Source organism: Rhea americana, unplaced genomic scaffold (genome assembly GCF_003343005.1).
Source record: "Rhea americana isolate MKP2758 unplaced genomic scaffold, rheAme1 scaffold_6, whole genome shotgun sequence".
NCBI classification, from domain to species: Eukaryota; Metazoa; Chordata; class Aves; order Rheiformes; family Rheidae; genus Rhea; species Rhea americana.
The window spans coordinates 3276801-3299946 of NW_028186756.1; the positions used below are offsets into that span (position 1 = coordinate 3276801).

The window sequence follows — 23146 nt, forward strand, 5'->3', positions numbered from 1 at the left end:
GGAGGGGGTAATTTAAAAAATAAATAAAATAATAATAACAATAATAATAAATCAAGTTTCACTCGCTCGCCCTCCGCTGCCCAGAGCTGCCGCCGCGGGGCCGCGCCGCCGTCCCGCCGCGGCGGGACTCACCTATGCTGATGGTGTTGGGGAACCCGCCCAGGGCCGCCCCCAGCAGCGCGGCCACCAGCAGCAGCGGAGCCCGCGCCGCKCTCTGCCCCATTTTCTCCGGCCCCGGCGGCTGAGTCGCTACAGCGAGGCGGGCGGCGCGGGCATGGGCGCAGCGGCGGGCGCGGGGCAGCGGCGACGCCGGCGGCGGCGAGGAGAGGCAGGAGCAGGAGGACGCGGACGCCCCCCGCTTCCTTCCCGTCGTCTCTTTTCCTCTCTCTTCTCCCAATCCCTCTCCGCTCCTCTTCACCCCAGCCTGGCAGGGCTCATTGGCTGCGCCGGTGCCCGTCTCCGCGGCCCCCCCCGGCGCAGGGACTTCCCCCAAAGATGGTGGGTAGCGGCGCGGCGGCAGCACCCCGCGCCGCCGAGGCTGCTCCGCCCGGGCCGGGCGGGGGAGATCGATCAAACTTGGCGTGAGGCGGGCGGGCGGGCGGCGCTGGCGTCTCCCGGCGGCGCGGGCTGCGGGCGCAGGGAGCTCCCCGGCCTCACGTGGGCCGGCGGCTGCGGCTGCCCCTTTAAAGCTGCATCGCCTCGGCGTGTGTGCGAGCGCGGGGGGCGCCGCGCTGAGGCGGGAAGGGGCGGGCGGGAGCGGCGCCAGGCCGCCCGCCCTGAGGGGAGCGGGGTGGGGGGCCCGGCGCCCGCAAGCCGAGGGCCGGGTTACCGCACGCGGGGGGACGCGGAGGCGCGGCCAAGCCTGCCCTGAAGGGACGAGCCCCTGAAGGGATGCAGCCTCCCGGGCGGGGAGCCTCTCGCCGTGGCGCTGCCCCAGCACGAGGGGCGGCGGGTGGCCCGGCGGGGGCCGCGGCGGCGGCGGACGGGCGGCGGGTGTCGGGGAGCGTCGCCGCTGCCCGATTTCTCGTTCTGCCCCGGGCCTGCCTGCGCGGAGGCAGCTACCGCGCGGCTGCCGCCAAGCGAGGTGCTCTTGTGTGTTAGCACTGCGCCCGTCTCCTTCACTCTGCAGATCCTGCAGCTCTTTTCTCTTTTTGCTGCTTTGAGGCTCMGAGAATGGTACAAAATGGAGACAGAAAAGAGACATTAGGTCACCCCAGTCCATCTCCTAGGCTCAGGGGAGATCGTTCTTCACTCGATGTCTCGTCTTCCTCTGATTTCAGCAGGACAGCGCCCTTTGGTCCCTCTCTGCCTTTCTTTTCTGGTGTTTTTCTGGTCTATGTTCAGTTGAGTTAGGGACACTATCAAAAGCAGTCGGTTCTGCATTTGTAAAATACCCAGTGGCGCTGGCTGCAGTGTATTGTAAGAAAACACACGTAAGAAAGACACGGTGGCACTGGACATCACACTCATCAAGCAGGAGCTGCTGAACATTTGTATGCCCTCAGCAGCACATCAGTGACTCCTGCTTCACTCCCAGGGAAATGCACTGGCTGACAGATGTCTGGGTCCCTGGATGAGAATGATTCCCAGAAGATGGGAGTCTTATTCCAGTGCAGGCAGGGGTGGGGAATCAGGCTGCAGGATGCCTGGTAATGTCCCCTGTTTTGGTGGAGATGGCAGCTGTCGCTTGATCTCTCTATTTAAAGAAATGGTCATCTGTGGTGGTCCCTGGAGTATAAAGGCCATTTTATATATAGTGCTCTTCAAGCTCAAAGCACTTCACAAATATTATCTGTGAATTCTGTAACATGCCTCTGAAGTAACATGCCTCTCCTCTTACAGATGTGAAAACCTAAAAATCAGGGAAAGCAACTGACCCAGCTCATCTAGGCAAGAAGCTTCAGACCCAGAAATAAAATCATGAGCAATGCCTGGGCTTTAACCACTGTAGAGCACTCTTCTCTCTCGTGTGTCTTTTGCGAGCATAATAGACCTGAGAGCTGCAGATAGGTATCTGAAGTTTAGACATTCAAAATGCTCGTTAAAAGCATGTTCCTATAAACTAAGAATTTGTCTTTCTGGTAGCAAGCTACTTCTCTCTCACTACTGTACCTACCTCCAGCCCATTTCTAACACACTCTCCACACATTCCTGCTGTCCTCTCTCTTCTATGTCCTTTCTTGGTGGCCTGCTTGCTTTCTGTTCACCTGCTGCCACAAAAGTTCTTGTACCTGAAGCTGTATTCCAGGCTGACTGCTACATGCCACACTGACAGCTGATGATGTGCTGAAAAAAAATGAAAAAAAAAAWGTTTAATGTTACAGATGTTAGCACAAGAGAAAAGATGAAATAGCCAGGGATAGGAGAATGAGCATGGGATGTGGCAGCATCTTGTTTTCATAAGCAGCCAATAGGATGGGCACATCATCTCAAGACAAATGGTGCTTAACTACCCTATCTCAAAATGGAAAATCTAGTTATAATCTAAAATGAATCTGTGCTAACAGACAAATAGCTTTCATCATCATCCACATTTGTCCTTCTGGAGCCCTAAATACACATATTATTATTAGCACTTTTGTTAAGTCACTTTACTTTTTGCCTGGACAGTCGTCTCATGGTAAGATCTGAAGATACAAATAGGATAGCAGCTGTCCCGTATAGGTTTTGGGAGAGACCCATCCCAGATAATCTTTCTCAGGTTTTACAGCAAGCCCAGTCTATCCTATGTCAAAATGGTAGGAGTTTAGCTGGCTTTATGTGGATATTCATGTCAAGCAAATAGTTTACATAGTTTGCTARGGATGCTCAGTGACTCAGGTCAATGAGTTCCATGGTAACTGAAGTCATGCCAGATGCTTTCCCCAACCTTCCCTAACTATATACAACCAATATTCTGCAGCATAATCAGAGCTACATGTTTAGACAATTTATAGTCATTTGGAACACTAGGGGATTCTAAGCACTATCTACCTGAGCAGGACGAGGTAATGACTTATAATTAGATAATATGTTCCCGCTGTAATGTCAAATACTGGATCAGAAAAAGGCTATGGAATTTGGGACACAACGTTCTCACAGAGAACCCATGGCATTAACATTAAGTCATGGCAAAATCCACACTGGGACTTGGTTGGCTCAAATTTCACCCTAGATGTACTAAGCTGACTTTTGTAATTCCTATTTCTAATTGCAATTGAGAAGTTTAGTGAAGTGAGTTTCTAGATGTTATTTTCTGTCAATACAACTAAACCAGGTCATAACTGACAAATGCACTTCCAGTTGCATGCTATAGTTCCCCCTGTTTTTTTYCTTCATAAAACAGAGGGAACACAATTAACTGAACTTTATGTTAATGTCAGCATTTTGATTAGCTAACCTGATTAGTTCTACAGTAGACAGTTTACAGATAGAGTGATAGTGGGAGAGASAAAAGCAAAGATGAAAAGGGATTCAGAGAGAAGATGAAACAACRGATATCAGGAGTCAAGGGGAAAGTACAGTGTCAAAAGAGGAAAAATGAATGCAGACAGCTTCATATACTTTGTAAAGCAGGTCAAAAGGACATCTAGTTAAGATTTGATTAAATTATGAGTGTACACAGAAAAAACTACTGAAGCTCTCCTATTTACCTTTCATTGCCATGCAATAAAATGAARTAAAATGAAATTAAAAGGCAGCAGATAAGAGATACTTTAAARAGATTTTGTCATGCAATTTATAGTTAATCTACAAAGCTCCCTTCTACACAATATTCTTGGCAAAAATAGTTTTCTGTTTCTAAAATGTTGAAATTCTTAATGAATTAGAATAACAAATCCAAATTCTTTAGGAAAAAAATGTTGGGTGATTAATATTCATGGCTTATGGTAAAGAGCGGCTACTGTACGCCTAGAGGAAGACCTTTCTCCTCACGCATGACAGGAGTTTACAGTACGTCTCACCTTCTCTGAAAGTTTTTATACTGATTAGTATTAGAGCCAGAATATAAGACTAAATGAATGATTTATTTTTGTTACTCATTTTTTGCTAAGAAYGGTCAACAAGTGACATCCCAGAACTATAGGAATGTATAGAGGTTTATCACCTCTGTCATAGGAGCTGGGATTTTACCCAATACATTTGAGGAGAATAGTAATATGGTCTAGCATATGGGAATATGTTCTAACACATAGATGGATTATCAAGATCTGTATAGTAACAGAGTCAAAGACGAAAGCTCTTAATAATATTAAGTCATTATTCCATTATTGGAGACTAATTCAACTTTAGGTAGCAGAAGCAATTTCTTGCAAAAWACTTTTATCAGAACTGAATACAGATCATTATAGGAATTAACTATATACATTACAATTGCACAACTAAGACACAAATGTAGAAACAGTACATACAAATGTCTTAATTTTTCCTGGGTTTAGGCTATCTTCAGAGTGCATACTTCTAGTTTTCCTAATAGCTAGGGGGCTGGGTTATTGTAGTCCCATAATGTCAGAAACAATTTATATTACCTTCTATGTTCTGATTAACTGTATGCTAAGCTGCTGGCATAATGCACCCCTGCAATTCTTATTTAAACCTGTACTTTTGCTGTGTCCACCTATATTAGAGGTTTAAGGAAACAGTAAATCAGAAAGTAATGATATCTCATATACACTATTAATATAGTGAATCTTCTTTCTCTTCTTTTTTTTTCATATCTACATACACAGATTTTAGACAATCTTGGGAGTATATCCTGTGCAAAATYTGACACTGAATACTTTTATTTCTGTATATAATGACCAAAACATATTCTTCTGTTCATGCCTGGCTGTGTTTGTTGTCTTTCCAGCAGATACCAGGGTGGCTGAAGTCCCCCRTGAGAACCAGGGCCTGTGATCATGAAACTACCTCCAGCTGTCTGTAGAAGGCCTCACTGACTTCCTCTTTCTGATCAGGTGGCATGTAGTAAACACCCACAACAGTGTCACCCATGTTAGCCTGCCCTTATCCTTACCCATAAACTCTCCACTCACTCTTCATCCACCCTTAGGCACATAGATACATTCCAGTTGCTCTCTCACATAAAGAACATCTCCACTACCTCACTTCCCTGGCCTGTCTTTCCTAAAAAGCACGTAGCCATCCATGACAGCATTCCAGKCATGCAAGCTATCCCACCATGGCTCTGTAACTGCAATGAGATCATGGCSCTGCAACCACACACAGTTTTCTAATTCTTCCTGTTTATTCCCTGTGCTGCGTGCACTGGTGTACAGGCATTTCAGAGAGGTAATTGAGCATGCAGATTTCCTGGGAGGGTGCAAGAGGATTCTCCATAGCCCTGTCCATATGCATTTCCCTGGCTGCATGCACCCACTGGAGGCAYCTCGACTTCAGCYGCATTTCGCTGACTACTCTSTCTCTATAACTCTCCCCTTCTCCCATCTTTAAAGCCCTCCTTACCAGGCTGGCCAACCTGTTGTCAAAGGCGCACATGCTTATTGAGGTGGATCCCATCTCTCCCCATCAGTTGTCTATCTTCAAACAGGGTCACATGGTCGTAGAAACCAAAACCCTGTTGCCAACAGCAGCAGCACAACCCGCTGTTAACTTGGAAAATGCATCTACTCCTCCTCCCATTCTTTCCCCGCACTGGCAGGGCTGAGAAGAAAACGACCTGGGCTCCTAGGCCCTTGACCCCCATCCCCAGAGTTCTGAAATCCTGTCTGATGGTTTCTAATTTGCCGTTGGTATCATTAGTGCCCATGTGGAAGAGCAGCAGAGGGCAATAGCCAATGYGTGGAAAAACCTTGGCAGTCTTTTGATGACACCTCATATTTGAGCCCCTGGCAGGCAACAAACCTCTCTAGACAAGTGGTCAAGTCAGCAGATAGATGCCTCTGTCCCCTGCAGCAGGGATCACCAACAACAATCGCTCGCTGCTTCTTCTGGGTGTTCCCACAAGGCCCAGGGTCTGTTGGCCTAGCTGCTTCTCTGGAAACCATGCCCAGCTCCTACTCAGCCTGGAGGTCACTTCAATTGCAAGTCTTCAGGAAGAGTAAGAGTTTTTCTCCTCCTAAAAGAAGTGACCAGTTTCCAGCCTTCTTTTACGATGTTATGATGCGTTCCTTCACATGGCACAGAGCCCTTCCAGCAGCTACACTGCTGGGGACTCCTGGAGCTGTGTGGTCTCTGAGAACACCCTATCTTTTGCTCATTTTCTCAGATGCTATGCAGCCTACTGACTTCATAAATCTCATTTACCTAACAACACAACTTTTCAACAGCAGCACACCTTCTGCAGGGGAGCTAACTGTCAGCCCAGGCCTCACATAGAGGCCCCCAGCACTCCCTGCAGCCTGAGACCTGGCAAACTGCATCTGCTGTTAGAGGGTCTCTCTGGGTCAAAGCCTCTGACACAGCTGCTAGAAAACACACTCTGCAGCATGTCATGACAATATCTGAGGAAGTATACACTGCTAGTACTAGAWATGATAGGTGCCTTCTTGCACTCCTCTGCAGAAACTGCTCCACAAACTACTGCTTCTGGGAGCTGTGCTCTGGCCCTGTCTCTTATATAGCTCTCTCCCTAGCACTGACTCACAGGTTGCTTGACCCATCCTAATCAAGGACCACCTGGATCAAAGGCCCCAACTCCCTCTGATCAGGGACAATCAAGAGAGCTCATTAGCAGCAGCTACACCTAGCTAGAGCTTCTCCCAGGAGAAGTTAAGGCCTTTCCTGTTAGCAGCAGCCACCCTCTAGTTCCTCAGGGGTCCCCAGAAAGCCCCCACAGCTTGCAACAAGGTCCTCAAAAGCTCTAAGCAGAGCTTAGATGTTGCTGCACAAACTACTGAGTCTGTTTGCTGTCTCTGTTAGCTGTGCTCTCATCTATAATCACATAACTTTTCAAATAAAAAGCCTATTTTCCTCCCAATATGTGTTTGTATAATGCCATAACTCAGTTTACCTCAGTTCAGACCTGTAATAGTCTGAACTATACAGTAATAGTGTCTTCTACTGACAATGTCTTTGGAAAACTTCCATGAACATGGAGTATTTTCTCAAAAGAAAGCAATACTCAATAGCATACATGGAAAGAATGAGCAGCTATCAAGATTTTTTTTTTCAGCTAGAGACTTAACCTACCATCCAATTTAAACAGCATCTCAAGGTCTAACAAGACAGTAACTGGAATAAAAAGGCAAATGATGCTAACAAGCTGTTAATAGAGGGAATTTACAGAACAGTCCAGCATCTGAGAAGACAGCAGAGTAAAATCATGATGAAGGAGAGACATATCCTACTATAACATCACAGTCTAACCCACAGGCAGGAAATTTTGACCCTTGTATACCAAAAGACCTAACTCACAGCCTTTAAATCGTATTTTGTCTTTCACAAAGGACTTGCATCCTCCATCTGCATCAGAGATGAATTTCACCTAACCTGATTTGTTTTATTGATTTCAGTGGGATTAACTGAGAGTATAAAGATGACTACAGTTGTACACTTGCACTGATATGAATAACACAATGTGGTTCTGATAATGTGCAGTGTTCAGGAGACAAGCAAATCCTTCAGAAAAGCAGTGGTTTATTTGAAAAAAAGAAGTGTTTTCAGTCTCATATTAACAGTGTATCCAATATTAAGAGACGTGTTCTTATATTTTATAAAACTGATTTTCTAATTAAAAGTTGTTTGGCTTTGTGACTCACACCTTGCAGCAACTGTGCTAGATCTTGATAATTACAGTATAAAATTGACTGATTATTTGATTGCTATTTCAGCATAACAGAAGGCGTAAGAAGTAAAAAGAAATGTGAAAGGGTTTTGTAATAGCAATTTGAAGAATCTTAAGCATTTTCCAGTAGATCTGATACAGTTCCTATATAGCAAACTGAAGTCAACTGACAATAGATTTACTCTTCTTAATTACTTTTTTGTAGACTCCTCAGAAGTAGCCCATAAGCCCCAAGGAATCTACAGACTTGGCTTGCAGGGTGCTACTTATTATCATCTGTTAAATGTAGTTTTAGTATCAGTCTGTCTTGAAACTGCTCTTGAACATGTAATCAGCTAGAATTCTGTTTTTATATGAATTCTGTTGCGTACTCATAAGCACTCAAAAATACCTAAGCGCTCAAGCACTTGCATGCAGGTAAGATCACTACTATCCCTAAATGTCAGTTTGGGGRAAATTTGTTGTTAGAGCATCCTACCTGTACCAAGCACTGTGTGTATAYGCACCATTCATTTCACCAAGTTTGAAAGCAGACTTCACAGTAAAACTGACTCTGGCAAAGTCAAGCAAGAGCCACTCATCTATCTGGTGTAGGTAATTAAACAGTTCTTAGTATTGCTTTTCTAGTATACTGGGCCAAATCTTCAGGTACTGTAGTGAAGTAACTGTAAGGTACTGTAAAGTACCTTAGATCATCAAAATTATTTCTACYGTGGAGTAGCACAAATGGACGCTATTTTACTTTTCTGCAATACAAATGCAATCACCGTATTTTGCAGGACACAACGATTCCGATCAAGGCCCACATAGCACTAAACGACTTTGTATTTGGTTTCACTGCTTTCACCCTTCCATGTATATTGTTTAGGAGTTAGGTAGCAGGCACAACARTTCTTCTGGGTATCTCTTAAGACTAAATTTTACACAGAAATTTCATTTGAAAATGATTCTATAATCTTGAATTTAAAAAATTATTTTTACTAGTAGCTCAACTGCGTATATACCCCCTGCAGAATCATGTTTCCAGAGTGGAAAATTAAACTGAAAAAAGAMGCACTGTGATATACATATTTCTTACTTACTTTTTTTTACTTATACCAACTGTATAAAGAAATCTTGAAAGATTTTTTATTCTTTAGATGGTTATTTTATCTTTTATATAGTGATAGGGTTATCAAACCTGATTGTTCCAATTTCTGCTGGAGGCCCCTCTGGTACTACAGAGAACATAAAACGTAAACCCATTACTAAAAATACTAGGTGCTCATTCTTTGAGAAAGAAAGATTCTTTGACTTTTCTGGTAGGCCATTTGACACACTCATTTGTGTATCTTAACAAATGCAACACAATAAATGTAAAGCAAGTAAAATCCTTCCTTTCAATGAGTCAGCCTCTATTTCCTTGGTACTTGTGATGCAATAGCCTGGAGTTTAATCTAAAAACCATTACATTCATCAGCTGTCATTCTATTGACTTCAGTGGTCTTTGAATAARACTAATAATAGCCTATTTTGTTCTATATGTATCCATGTTATTGAGGTATGAGGAAGGCTAGGGAATAACTGGAGAGGCAAGACTAGTATATTTTGTTTAAAAAAATCTCATAAGCTGTTTGTTCTCCATAGAAAGTACAAATTAAAAGAGTGTAGGTATTCTTTTTTTTGGAGGGGAGAAGGCAGCAGAAAGATCGCCTCATAGCTCTGCCTTGAAACCCGGTTTTGTAAAGATCACTCCATTTCAAACACTAGCTCTATCTCCTGCACCTAGGTTATGACATTCAGACTCACTCTGAGCAGCATCCTACKCCACAATTAGTTAGCCAGTTATTAACCAGTTAATTAAATCTCCAAAAGCAAGACAATTCAGAGTTGATCCTAACACCTTCCCCTTAATCAGCTTTGCAGTTATCAGAAGGGGTAGCTAAAAAGTATCCAGTCTTGAACAATGTTTCTTTGGGGCTGCAATGCTTTAAGTATGATGTAGCCAGTTAAGGAGGAAAAGCAAACACATAATTTTAGACTTAACTTTGAGATTTCTTGCTTTTGTGTTACAAGGCAGACCTTACACATTTCTTTGATGAACTGTTGTTATTTGCAATGTAATCTTGTATAATAATTAACTCCAACTGATCCACTGCTGTGCTTTAGCGAAGTATTGGAGCCTATTAAATTGGACCATGAATACACAGTTGCTTTCCTTATTTCTAACATAATTATGCTGCTAGAGGAAAAAAATAAGCAAATTAATGGAAAGGCRTAGCTAAATAGGGCTCCTTGGTGCTGTAAATTTCTGGAGCGCTGTTATAAGGTTTTGAAGTACTACATATATGTATGCGAAGCGACATACTGGAAATCTTTTGGAAAGTATTTGTTTCCATTATTCTTTAGGGAAAGATTCTGCTGTCAAAGGTGAAAGCCAATGACAACAGCATCGAAGGGTATGTTTTCGCTGCAAGCTTATTTGTAGCTGTAGGGCTACCTCATTCCACCCAGCCTCACACAAGCCTTTATGGCCAGAGAGTCATGAACTTTGAACCTGGCTTTGCTGTTGGAGCTGAGCTGAACTTCTAAATAGAGCGGCACTCCTAAAGTTTTCAGTGAGAAGTCTAGCTTTAAGGCACACATGAAATCATGTGTTTGCTATATATATCCAGTTGGATTATGGATTCAGTCTGGAGGATTTGGAAGATAACTATCTCTTTTCACAATGAGAATGTGAAAAGCAAATAAATTGAATCTCTGTGGTAAGCAAGAAGGAGATGGGACATTTTTCCAGTTCTCTGTGAATTAGACCATAATGACCATAATCTTTCAAGAGCGGTATTTCCTGGACCATGTCGTTTTCACATTGTTTCTCTCTCGCTCGGCTCTTGCCAGAAGCTACCTGCCAGTTTGTATGCTTCTAGTCAGGATTTAACTCTTCATTCAACACGCTCTGGCTCTTTTTCAGAAGAGCTCTGAAAGATATCACCTCAGCAGCAAGCTCGGTTGTTGTAAATATAACAGTGGCTATATGCCCCAGAAGGCTGAAACTCTAATTGCCAGGGGCCCTCTCAGCTCCTGTCCACTCAGCAGATCATGGGAAATCCTCGTGCAGGCAAACAACAACCTGCTAGCCCAGTGCTGCTGCTCCACGAGGTCAGTTCACACAGGACTTCTGGGGGAAGGATCCTGAGCGACTAGGAAGAGGAAGAGGGTTGGGGATGACACTGTAATTCAGGAGGGTGACATCTCCTAAATTCAGGACAGGCAGGAAATTCAGGTGTAATTCAGGAAGGGTAGAATTTGTTGCAAAACATGCCATGAAACTTAAGTCAGTGACAACAGCAGCCTGGGAAATACCCCTGCAATCCTACTGTCAGCCCAAGTAAATGTTGAGCCATGATGGACATGTTCCCACAGTGGCAGGGAAGGATGCGAGTGTGCTCACGTGCTCCCGGTACATCTGCTGTTCTATCTCAGGCCTCCTTGACTGCAGTGTGAGATTTGCTTGACTTCAAACAGCTATTTCACATTGGCAATGACATTGGGAACTTTGCAAGTGTGCTGAGATTTGCATTTAAAACAAGGCCAATATCCAGCTGTTTTACTACTTGTTCTCAGTGAATGCATTTTCCGTACTTTGCACAATAATGAATTGAAAATCAACTAATTTCTACATATATTCAGTATGAAATACATGTACCGACTTTTTCAGAAAACCTTTTAGATTCTTCCTGTATTTTTCATATTTATGAAGGGTCTTTGGACAAATAACACAGTCCCCATAACTTCACACTCCCATATGTCTTCATTATGACACATTTCAAAGAAGCTGATATTGATCTTCTAAAATAGATACATGAAAATAATTCTTTTCTCTGAATTATAGCTGTAAGCTAAAAACCCAAATATCAGCTGACAGTACTTCTCACATCCGTCAGCAATGCTGATTTTTGATGACAAAATATAACTAAAATTTCCAAAATTGGTTCATCAGGGAAGATCTACTCTCTCAATTTAGTTGGTGTTCATCAAAAGGCTTTTACTGAATCAGTGAGGTTTTGGAACATACAAGACCGTTTAGGCTACTCAAGCCAGAAGATGACCGAATGACAGCTCTTAGTAGCAACAGTATTTTTCCAAGTTAACAGACCACCTCAATGTCTTCAGATCATTAGGCCTAGAAATACAAAGATGCAGCCTTGAGATAAAATCCTGGTCTTGTGTGCACTGAATAAGAAACCCTCGCTGACTTGAGTGGATGTCAGAATGGACTCCAAGTCATTACGTAGAATATGTAACTATCCAGGATGAAGTTGTTTCATTTCAGTTTATCTTCTGTCCCCTTTTCCTCTTCTTCCTGCAACCACCCCTCCAGACTTTTAACCTGATTTTTCCCATGGCATGTGTGTGTTGTACTCTGCTTGCCCTGAGACTTACTCCAAAATCTTGTTTGCTCTACTTGTCCAGTCCAGAATGTAAGACTTTCTCACAGACTCACTGATAGTCTTGAAATATCAAAACTATATAGTTTAAAATCACATATGCAAGAAGGAGGAAGCATTATTCTAATATTATTTTGATTAATCTGTGATCATAACATCTTAAAAACATGCAGTATATGTATGTTTWTATATATATGTATACATATATACGTATACATTCTTCATAAGGGGAAATTTATTTCCAGTTTAGGAGGTGGAATGCTTCCAACTGCCCCAGAAATGAAATAGTTTCCAACAGCTCTGTAGAAACAGCACTATGGAATCCCATGGATMTCTGGATTACATGTACCAAACATATTCATTTAAAGATTAGAAATGTACTTTCAGGCTCTCAGTTCTGCAACTCATTTGGGGTCCTCAGAGTCAAATTATTTCTCTCCGCTCCCAACCTCACCAGCAAGAAAAGTCTCTGCAGGCTAAACAAGACCGTCGATGGTGTCTCTGTGATACCACTACCCCAGTGACATTCTTGCAGCCTGAAGCCTCTCAATAGGATTTATTGAGAGTAAAACACACAAACTTCCAAATGCTCCTGCCTGAAGCTGCTTGTAGGGGTCCAAGTTGCACCTGCAAGCTATGTTGGCTCTTCCTGGCAAGCAGAAGCAGGAGACCAGTGAAAGCCTCTTTTCGGCACAAAAGCCAGCATAACCAGTTCTTAACTCTCCCTGCGAGCAGGACTGCAAAGTGAGAACGTGCAGCGAACAGACTCCCTGCTCTGGGCAAAACTGTTCAGGAAGGGGTGAGCAMGTGTTTCAGCTCTGTGACTTTGCCTTCTCTTCAGCAGAGTAGATGATTTGGGGAGGAAAGGCAGTTTCCCTCAAATGATTTGGAGATGAAAGGTACTTGGATGATCACAAAAGCAGCCCTGAGCAAGGAGCAGCATGGAAAGGAAAACTAGTGCACACGGACGTGACAATATTCCCTACCACTGGAGTCAGACAGTCAGCAAACTGTCCCTACCCTCCCCTTCTCTCCTCCCCCTCCTTGCCTAATGTTTCTCAGTGCTTCAAAGTCACAGCTGGSTATTCTAGTCCAAAGCTCTTTTCTAAAAAAAGGAGGTTGAGCCAAATAACCTTACGAATTTGGGGTGTCCACTTCCATCTTCGAYAGATTTCCCTGTTTAAGAAAGGATTACGAACCTCAGGATCTGGCCCTACAATTTGTATGCAGAGTACTACAATCACAGCGTAACAACAATTTAGGAAGCCCAAACAGAATTAGACACTTACAAGCAGAAGTTGATTAATATTTAAGTRTTTTGGTTGTTGGGAGATATACAGACACTAAGCACAGATTAACTGGATTTGGGGGTATAGAAATGACTGTAACTCAGCAAGGTCAGGGCTGAATGAAATGACTAGAAATCGATCAAATGTGCGAAGTACTGTGGGGAAGAGGGCAGTTAATCATTTCAAAACTTTACTCTGTAAAATGTCCTGTACATGATCGATGACAGAGGAGATGATAAAACAAGCAGACTATACCTCTGCCCCATACATAAATATGCTGCAATTGTGTTTGGTCTGATTAATTCCACATGATCTGGGCTGCTAATATTTTTAAATCAGAAACTGGAAAAGTTCTATTGTACACTGTTACTTCTTAGGAAATTATCTCTTACTTTCTGAATGTATCTGCTAATACTCCATATTGCAGACTGGAGTGAGGTAACTTCAGGGGAAGCTAGGCAGGGACTACATTTCATTTAAGACTTCTAAAACCTGTATGGATTTTAAGTGCATRTGCTTTTGGTGCGTGAAATGCTAACCGCCTGGTATCCCGTTGTTGGCAGTGGGATATGCACTTACGAGCCCCTTTCCCTGGTAGCAGCGAGGGATTACAATGTACTAATTCTTCGAGCCTCAGGGCCTGATTCTGCACCACTGAAGTCAATGAAAGCTTTGTTATTGACCTCAATGGGCACAGGCTCAAACCCTCAAAGAACACATTATGTGATACACATTTTTTAAAAAAAGACTTAGCTTTTTCTTTCCTTTTTTTCTTTCTTTTTTTTTCTTCAGAACCAGGAATGACTGACTGACTGATGTAAAGAAAACAAAATAGAGACATGAAAAAGAAACCCTGATTCCCTAGTTAGGCAACTAACTCTACATCTGAGCACATTATAAAAGCAGAAAGAATAACTGCACTGAGTAACTGCATTTTGCATTACCTCTAAACTGTGAATAACACCCTCTGAAATTAACTCTCTAATTTAGGCACCTGAAAACAATATAAATCAGTGAAAGCAGCTGAAGAGCTGTACCTCTGAGAAGTCTGGTTWCTTTGCAGTCAAACATGGACACAGGAGCCTATCTTTAAGCACCTAGATTAGAGAATTTTGACCACTCTCTGCCTTGAGTAACTCTTTGGTTTCTGTGACACCCCTTCATCTTCCTCCAGGAGCTCAGGGCTTATTTGATATGGTCACATAAACATGAGAAGCTTTGCTAAGAGCAAATGGCATGAAGGTGAATGAGACCTACGGCTATTCTTGTAACTGTTTACCACTATATATTCAGAGATGCAAACAAGTTAACAGGGGCATGTAATAAAACACATATTTTGTAACCAAATATAGGCTATGTCTTTGCTTTTGTCTTACAAGCTTTAGCATTAGTAACAAACTCTTTTTTTTTTTCAAAACTTAAATCTATAAATGGAACAGCAGAGCCTGCATGTACAATTCATGTGAAAAACCCTCAAGTGGATTTAGAGGTGATGGCACTGTTCACCTTACATCTGAATGAAGGAAGTATCGGCTCACTGARGTTCCTAAGTGTGACTGGTCACCCTAGTCACATGCCGTCGTTTCTGCTCCTTATCTGGGTGATTTGCAAACTCATCAGCTCTTTCAAATCTGCTTTCCGAATACCTCCTGTGAGAATGCTTATTTGCTCGATTCCTTATGATATCTTGTTTGCCAAAAACAGTCTTGGGGAAAAAAAAGATTATTCTGTCACCCACATGTGTAAAGGGGGGATGGAAGGCTTCACTAGCACTTCCAGCCTGAAGCTGAGCACGGCAGCAGACATGCTATTTAGAGAGGGGGGAAATGCTGCCGAAGTCTCTTCATACAAGTAGGGGTTAGAGCATCAACTCCCAGACACAGAGACTTGTTGTAGAAGAAAACCCCAAAACATTTTCTCAAGTCTGTGCAATTATCATGTTCTAGCGGTGCAGAATTTTTAATGCTGAACAGCTAGTACATTTTATGAATTCATCACTTTGCTGTTGAACACTGGCATGCACTGATAGCTAGGCACAAAAAGCTCCAGCGCTGTACAGAAGTGGCATTCAGCCTTTGACAAGCGAAGAGCTACTTTGTCATCAAACAGAGGCTCACAAAACCATGAAAGAATGAACCGCATTTAAAATAGAGAAATGTGCACAGGCAGTTTATGAGAGAGTTAATACACTGCTCCAAACAAGTCAGCAAAATTTACAGTCAGAACAGTGTTTTTCAGAGCAGAGCCAAAGACCTAGGCTCATTGGCTATCTGTCACCACTCTCAGAAGACCAGTTCTGTATAAGTCAATACAGTCCATATGTGTGTGGGCGCACTCACACCTCTATTTTTTGTTTCAAATTGCCTGGGGGCAGCTGCCATATCACCTTCAAGACACCATGTGATGCCTTAATCAAATGTTAGCAAGGAGCCTGAAGCAGCTTAGAAGCCACAAGTGGAATACAAAATACTGGGGCAGTGACATCACCAACATAACGACGATTAACTTCATCTTTTCTTGCCCTTTGCATTCTTCTCTTAGGTAGGATGCTCTCTTTACTGCTTATTTCCTCTAAGCTAATATGAAAAAAAGAACAAATAAACACCTGTTAAGCAAGATAACCCAGCTTTTGGTTTAAACAGGAGCCTTTTGGTATATTTTTGTATCTTTATGCTGTCCAGCTGCCTGGATTAGGCTAGCAACTGAACAGAAACATGGAATTGCTGCATTCTAATCATCTCTACAGCTTAGGAGAATAAGCTTTTGCCATTTTTCAAATATGGATTTTGGTTACCACCCAACCTTGTCATCCTTTCATATGCAAACTTCCCACTGTGATCAGTGGGACTTCTGAGTATTTAAAGAATACATGGGAACTTGTTATTTTTCTCTCTTCAGTTTCTAAACTGCTAGTAGAATTTGTGTCAACCTGGGAGGAAGAGAGGGAAGGAAGAGAATATGAGGGAGTGTGAACAGAGCTAGATAATGCTGTGCACCAAATGCTTCCCAGCCAGCCCCTTGGCATGCTGCTAGTGCTAGAACGGCAGCCAGAAGCATTACATTTGCAAGTGCAATATCTGCAGTCCCTTATGAATAAGTTTTCAAAGACAAATCTCATTCACAAATCCCATTACAAATAACAAATAATGTTGCAATATTTGAGCATATACACACAAACACAGACAGAACTTTTCCTATATCTCTTTCAAAGAAAAAAAAAGTATTTTCAGAATTCTCTTTATTGAAATATTTATGCCCAGTCTGAAAGGGTGAAGGGTACATTTTTAGTACCCAAGGTCTCTATAAGATAAACATGAAAATCTAACACAGCTGGTGCTTGACAGTAGATGTATTTGTCTCAGAGTTTTCTTTTAAGGAGATTCCTTCATTAGTAAAAGAACCTTTTTAGTATTCACTCTCAGATTGCTTTTACTATTGGGTTCAAAGCAGTGCTTATTACTAAGTACGTCATCTTGACATAGTGAGGTTCAACCAAATCTTAATCTTCAGTAGTGAGGTTTCTGTAAGTATAAGCTGTAAGTATTTGTTTTCAGAGTTAAAATCAGAAAGTAACAATGCATTCATTAGTCGTTTCATTTAGACAGCTGGATATGTTGGCATATGCCTTCCTATTTGCTTATTTTTTCTCCCACTGCATTCCACATTCACATATTTTCTCCATTTCCCACTGATGTTTAAACTACTCTATACTTAGCTCCAAAGCAATAAGGATTTCAAGCTCTATGATTTCACCTTTTGAGCCCAGAAAAGAATTTGTTTTGGAACAAGGGAAAGGATATTCTAAAAGAGATATTGGAACTTGACAGGAACAGACTGCCTTGTCTGTTGTATTATCATTATCATTACAGCTTCTGCAAAATAAGATCTTTCCCTAGCCAAAAATGCATGTTTTCTTTCTATAACAAAGCTGTACGTGTTGCCTGATCCAATGCCTACAGTCTGATRCTTCTAGCTTCATGCCAACCATTGCCATTTTATTACTGTCCAAATGACACATGACAAGACAGAAGTGTCACTTAAAATACATTACAAAGACTTCTCTAGCTAGCTTTGAGATTTATTGCTGACTTGAGTGAAATTGCATTTTTAGTGACAACACTGTAAAGGACTGGAAGACTTGAAAGAATACAGTTTATGGAGGTGAAACATGCATTACTGCAGCTCTGGGAAAGAATAACTGAACTTGTTTCATCAACCCGTATTTTTAGATCCATTTCACAATGAGACAGAATTTAGGCTCTTTCTGTACTGAGATAAATACTTTATTTAGCTAAAACATTACTGATCTCTACTACAGGGGAAAATCTGTCAAGTACTTCAAGAAATCATTTTTGTTATTGTAGCCATTATTTCATACAGAAGTCTAGCAATATGTTTGTGACTAAGGGCTCGCACCTAAAAGGCTTGATAGCTGTAGGAAATGACCTGAAAATACATTTCTCCCCTCCCTCCTTAAAATACCTTTAACTGCTTAACTGATGACAATTTCTTACAGTACTAAGAGAGATGATAGAGTTGCAAAAAYGAGAACTCAAATCAAGACTTCAAGATCTTCTATATACAAAACTGGACACAGCTAGGATTGAATAAGATGCAGCAAGTACCCCTTCTTTATGTGTGGCTTTTGGCAAAAACTGTGAGGGAGAGTTCTCTGGAAACTTCAGCCAAACGAAGCAGGTACACAGCAGCCAGAGCAAGCACCTCTGTCCATTCAGTGATTAATACATTTTGGTTTACATAGTGCTTTCTCCTCTCTTTTCTTTGCAGCTCTCAAACTTAAAATTCAGCCTACAATGCTTAGCCTACAAAACCCAGCACTGGTATGAAACTTTGAATAAAATCAAAGAAGCAATAATTTGGGACTCTTAAAAGCAGTGGCACTTAATATTGCGTAAAAACTGTAGAAAAGGAGTCTTAGGAGGACAAGTTTCATTCATTTTAGGTGTAGCAGCACTGAAGTCAACAGAGTTATAACATTTTTGAACTGTCTCCAGTAYGTTTATTCTAGAGAGAAAGTTTCCTCGCAGTGTAAATCAATGTAAGATTAGCATTAATCTGACTGAAATGTCCTGAGCCATCCAATTCTCTGGCTAATTCTATTAGACAGAATTTTCCACATGCTAGTTTGAAATGTTATCATATGATGACAAATGTAAGCTTTTTTATTGGATTTATGTAAATCCTTTCTTCACTGAAGCTGCTGGATGGGTGCTGCAGTTGCTTATAGCATCCACACACTCAATAGCATCACAAATACCTTGTAAGAAACTGGCTTTTCTTCAGCAAGTCCAATTTTCTGAACAAATGTATGGGGTCCCTAGCAGACTTGCAACACTTTCTCCTATTGTAGCAGCACAAAATACGAAAAAACTTCCCACCTGACCAGCAGTGCCTACTCTTAAGAAAGAATGCRCTTCCAGAGAGAAACCAGGAGTGAAAAGAACAGCTTTAAATCTCTGCTTGTCTCACCTCGCTCTTATTCAGTCTTTTCCTCTTTAGATTGCACAAACTTTTAGGGCATCTCATCCAAATGGCTTTTATTTGTTGCAGTTTCTATTAGAGAGGCGGCAGGTTAAACGATAATTCCTTGCAGCTATACAGGTAAGCAAGACAGGTAGAAGAAACATGGAAATTCTCTCCTGCTGCCTATTTCCCCGTATTGTGTGGGGACCAGCATGATTAGATTCTTTGATCTCAGAAAGGTCCTGATACTAAACAAAACACTGAAATTGTCAGCTTTTTAGGGTACTTCTTTGTTTTATTTTTTCAGTTTATTACACAGCAGGCTGTGCTCCAGCCTGGCCTCCCAGGGCTCAGATACAATACAAATAACTGCTGCTTAGCGTCAAGCACAGGAGTAGACCTATTGGCTGCAGCAGAGCTACTCACACTTAAAGTCAATCATATACTAAAGTGCTTTGCTGGACTGGGGCCTCCATATCTCAGATGAATAAGTTTCTCTTCAATGAATTTGCCAAGTCTCTTTCCAAAAGGTCAAAGAAAAATCCTCTTCTATTTCCTGCTGAACTTGGTGGATCTTTTAACTATGTTCGTTCTTAATATGTGTACTGCAGGTACAGAACATCAACTGACCTTAGTCACAGCAGAAAGAAAATACTCCTAGGGGAGTATAAAAATTCAGGGTTGATTACAACATCTTAAATAGAGACAATTTCAAAAAATTTCTTTGTTCATATTTACTTAGGTGTTTTTGATTCAAAGGCAATGTTCTATCTGGATGTAGAAATTCAAGTAACACTTTTCAAAATATGAAAGGCTAAATGCCACATTTACAATTGTTTCTGAAAAGGGTTGACCTTTATTAAAGTAACTGAGTAAATACAATTCTGAAGGTTTTGTTTCTCTTGTAAATTAAATGGTATGTTTGTAGATGGAAAGGTCAATTTTCAGTAAAGCTGAGCTTCAAAACCCATCACCTTTCTCAGTTAAATCAAAGGAGTTAATTAGTTTTACAGATGGAATACATAACATATAATTCTCTTATCTTTGTTTGAAAATCAGCTGTTCATGGCATAAAGAGGATACACTTGTCATCATTAGGTGTAAATGTTTGTTTGCTGTAGCAGCAAATACAGGCTCAGTCTAACATACACAGCTTCATAAATGTCAGACACTGAAGTCTCCTGAGACGTTGGGTACAGGGGTGCGTATATCAGAATACATACCCAATGTCAGACGTTTATTCAAATTACTTCTCTTTAATACTTCACTTTACTTCAATTTAGTATTTTTTCCTGTTCTATATAAAAATATCCCTTGTTATTAATGTTTTTATGTTATTACTATGTTTTCATGTTTTTATATTTTGTTATTTATTATAACATAATTACTATGTTATATTATGTATTAATGTTATTAATAGTTTGTATTAACAATACATGCATGAGGACAATATTACTAGACATTGATATTGCATTGAGAACTGCAGGTTTATCCATTTCCCCCCATGCTTATTAATCCAAGTCAGTTGTTATACCTAGCCATTTTTGGAACAACACTGAGAACACGTGAGAAATTCCAGATACACACCAATGAACATAATCTGAATCTTAAACATCTGGGTATATTAACTGGAAGTGGACTGGAAGGCCTGAATTCTCTTTTCTAGGTCTAGGATAAGCCTCATAATAGCAACTGTAGCCATGCGGAAAATAAAGCGAGCGCCACGTTACTGTCATAGCTGCTTCCTCCAGACAGCATTGTCTGCTCCCTTGGACAGAAACCTCCTRGATGAAGGGACAGCACCTCCTGACTCCAGAGCAGCCTCCAGCCACCCTGTTTGTATGGCTTTCTAAAGACCAGGGAGAGAAGGCAACAAGGTTTTCTCGATCATAGAATCACAGAATCAGTAAGGTTGGAAGGGACCTCTGGAGATCATCTAGKCCAACCCCCCTGCTCAGCAGGGTCACCTAGAGCATGTTAGACAGGGTTGCATCCAGGCGGGCCTTGAATATCTCCAGAAAAGGAGACTCCACAACCTCTCTGGGCAACCTGGTCCAGTGCTCCGTCACTTGCACAGTGAAGAAATTCCCCCTCACGGTCAGGCAGAACTTCCGTGCTTCAGTTTCTGCCCATTGCCTCTTGTCCTGTCACAYGGGACAACTGAAAAGAGTTCGTCCCTGTCCCCTTGACACCCTCCCTTCAGGTACTTACATACATTGATCAGATCCCCCCTCAGTCTTCTCTTCCCCAGGGAAGATTTAGGGAATCTTCTCTTCCCCTAAACAGGCCCAGCTCTTGCAGCCTTTCCTCGTAGGGCAGATGCTCCAGCCCTCTGATCATCCTCATAGCCCTACGCTGGACTCTCTCCAGCAGCTCCATGTCTCTCTTGGACTGGGGAGCCCAGAACTGGACACAGTGCTTGAGATGAGGCCTCCCCAGGGCTGAATAGAGGGGCAGGATCACCTCCCTCCACCTGCTGGCAACACTCTTCCCAATGCAGCCCAGGAGACCATTGGCCTTCCTGGCCACAAGGGCACATTGCTGGCTCATGGTCCATTTGTCGTCCACCAGCACTCCCAGGTCCTTCTYTGCAGAGCTGCTCTCCAGCAGGTCAGCCCACAGCTTGTTCTGGTGCCTGGGGTTATTTCTCCCTAGGTGCAGGACTCTGCACTTGCCCTTGTTGAGCCTCAAGAGGTTCCTCTCTGCCCAGCTCTCCAGCCTGTCCAGGTCTCTGAATGGCAGCAMAGCCCTCAGGGGTGTCAGCCACTCCTCCCAGCTTGGTRTCATCAGCARACTTGCTGAGGAGGCACTCTGTCCCCTCATCCAGGTCACTGATGAATAAGTAGAACAGGATGGGACCAAGTACTGAACCCTGGGGGACACCACTAGCCACAGGCCTCCAACTAGACCCCACGCCACTGATGAYGACCCTCTGAGCCCTGTCTTTCAGCCAGTTCTCAATCCACCTCACTGTCTACTCGTCTAACCCACACTTCCTGAGCTTATGTAGGAGGATGTTATGGGAGACAGTGTCAAAAGCKTTGCTGAAGTCAAGGTACACAACATCCACTGCTCTTCCCCCATCTACCCAGCCAGTCATTCCATCGTAGAAGGCTATCAGATTGGTTAAGCAGGACTTCCCCTTGGGGAATCCATGCTGGCTACTCCTGATCACCTTCTTTTCCTCCATCAGCATGTTTAAATCAGCATTAAAGAAAGCTGAACCTTGCAGCAAATTTTGTGGGTGTCTCCAGAAAAAAAAAAAAAAAGAGACATTTGAAGCCAGATATGTAGAAGGAGCAGGAAGAATTCAGGTCATTGGAGGGGTGCATCACAACAGCAGAGTGACAGCAAAGTGGTTTCCTTCCTCTGTGTCTACGGGAGATGTTCAGAGATTTCCTGTGGATCTTATATTCCCAAATCTGGCATGATCTTGTAATTTTTTCCTACAGTGCTATGGATAGGTTAAATRCTATCTAGGAACTGTTATTATTTACAGCTAAATAAATGCCTGTTCATACAAATCTAATCTACTAGATTTCCTCATAGAATAGATTCCATAGGACAAACGCCACATACCCTTCCCTTGTCTGAAGCAGTAGCACTCGTTTGATTAAAAAGTCATTTAGGTATCATTATGCCTCCTTTCTCCACACAAGCAGAATAGATCTAATATTTGTTCTCACAAAAGGGTGCCATATGGGAAAAAAAGAAGAGAGACTATCATGAAATTGTCTGAAGAGACAAGTGAAAATAAAATGGCTTATATTGAACACTGAGATTTGTAGTAAGTGATGTGCAGACAACAGACACCTCCACTAAAGAGAGAGGAGACCTAAGAGATAAATAACAAAAAATCACAGGTAGATTTTCCAAGCTGCTTCACTTTTTTTCCCTTTTTTTACTTCTAATGGAAGCTAGGTGACCCAGTCCTTCATAGTGGTTCTGCCACACTTAAACCTTGCAGCTGCTACACAGAATCCAACCTTTAATTTTGTACTGAATTATATTAAACTAAAGTCTTCTTGCTCTAGCAGAGAGCCGAGTCAAAGTGGTTCCACTGCTCAGTGCACACCAGCTCATTCGTACTTCAGGCCAGAGGTTCAATCAAGTCCTCAACGGCAACAGCAAATCCACATCAGCATCTCACAGTGAGCTCTAACATGATTCCAGCACCAGCAGACTAACCAAAGTGGGTTTCTCTAACAATCAAATGATTA

The 23146-nt window shown here is 42.2% G+C and overlaps 1 protein-coding gene across 2 annotated transcripts in view; it reads right to left on the reverse strand.

Annotated features, from left to right (window-relative positions):
* Nucleotides 1-706, reverse strand: part of GRIA3 (glutamate ionotropic receptor AMPA type subunit 3) — a 154812-nt gene extending 154106 nt beyond the window's left edge. For both annotated transcript variants that reach the window (XM_085319683.1, XM_085319682.1), the window contains exon 1: nt 133-706. In XM_085319683.1, the coding sequence (XP_085175809.1) occupies nt 133-223 (91 nt within the window). In that variant the 5' untranslated portion in view covers nt 224-706. The remainder of the gene's footprint in view (nt 1-132) is intronic.
* Between the last annotated feature and the right edge of the window lie 22440 nt (nt 707-23146).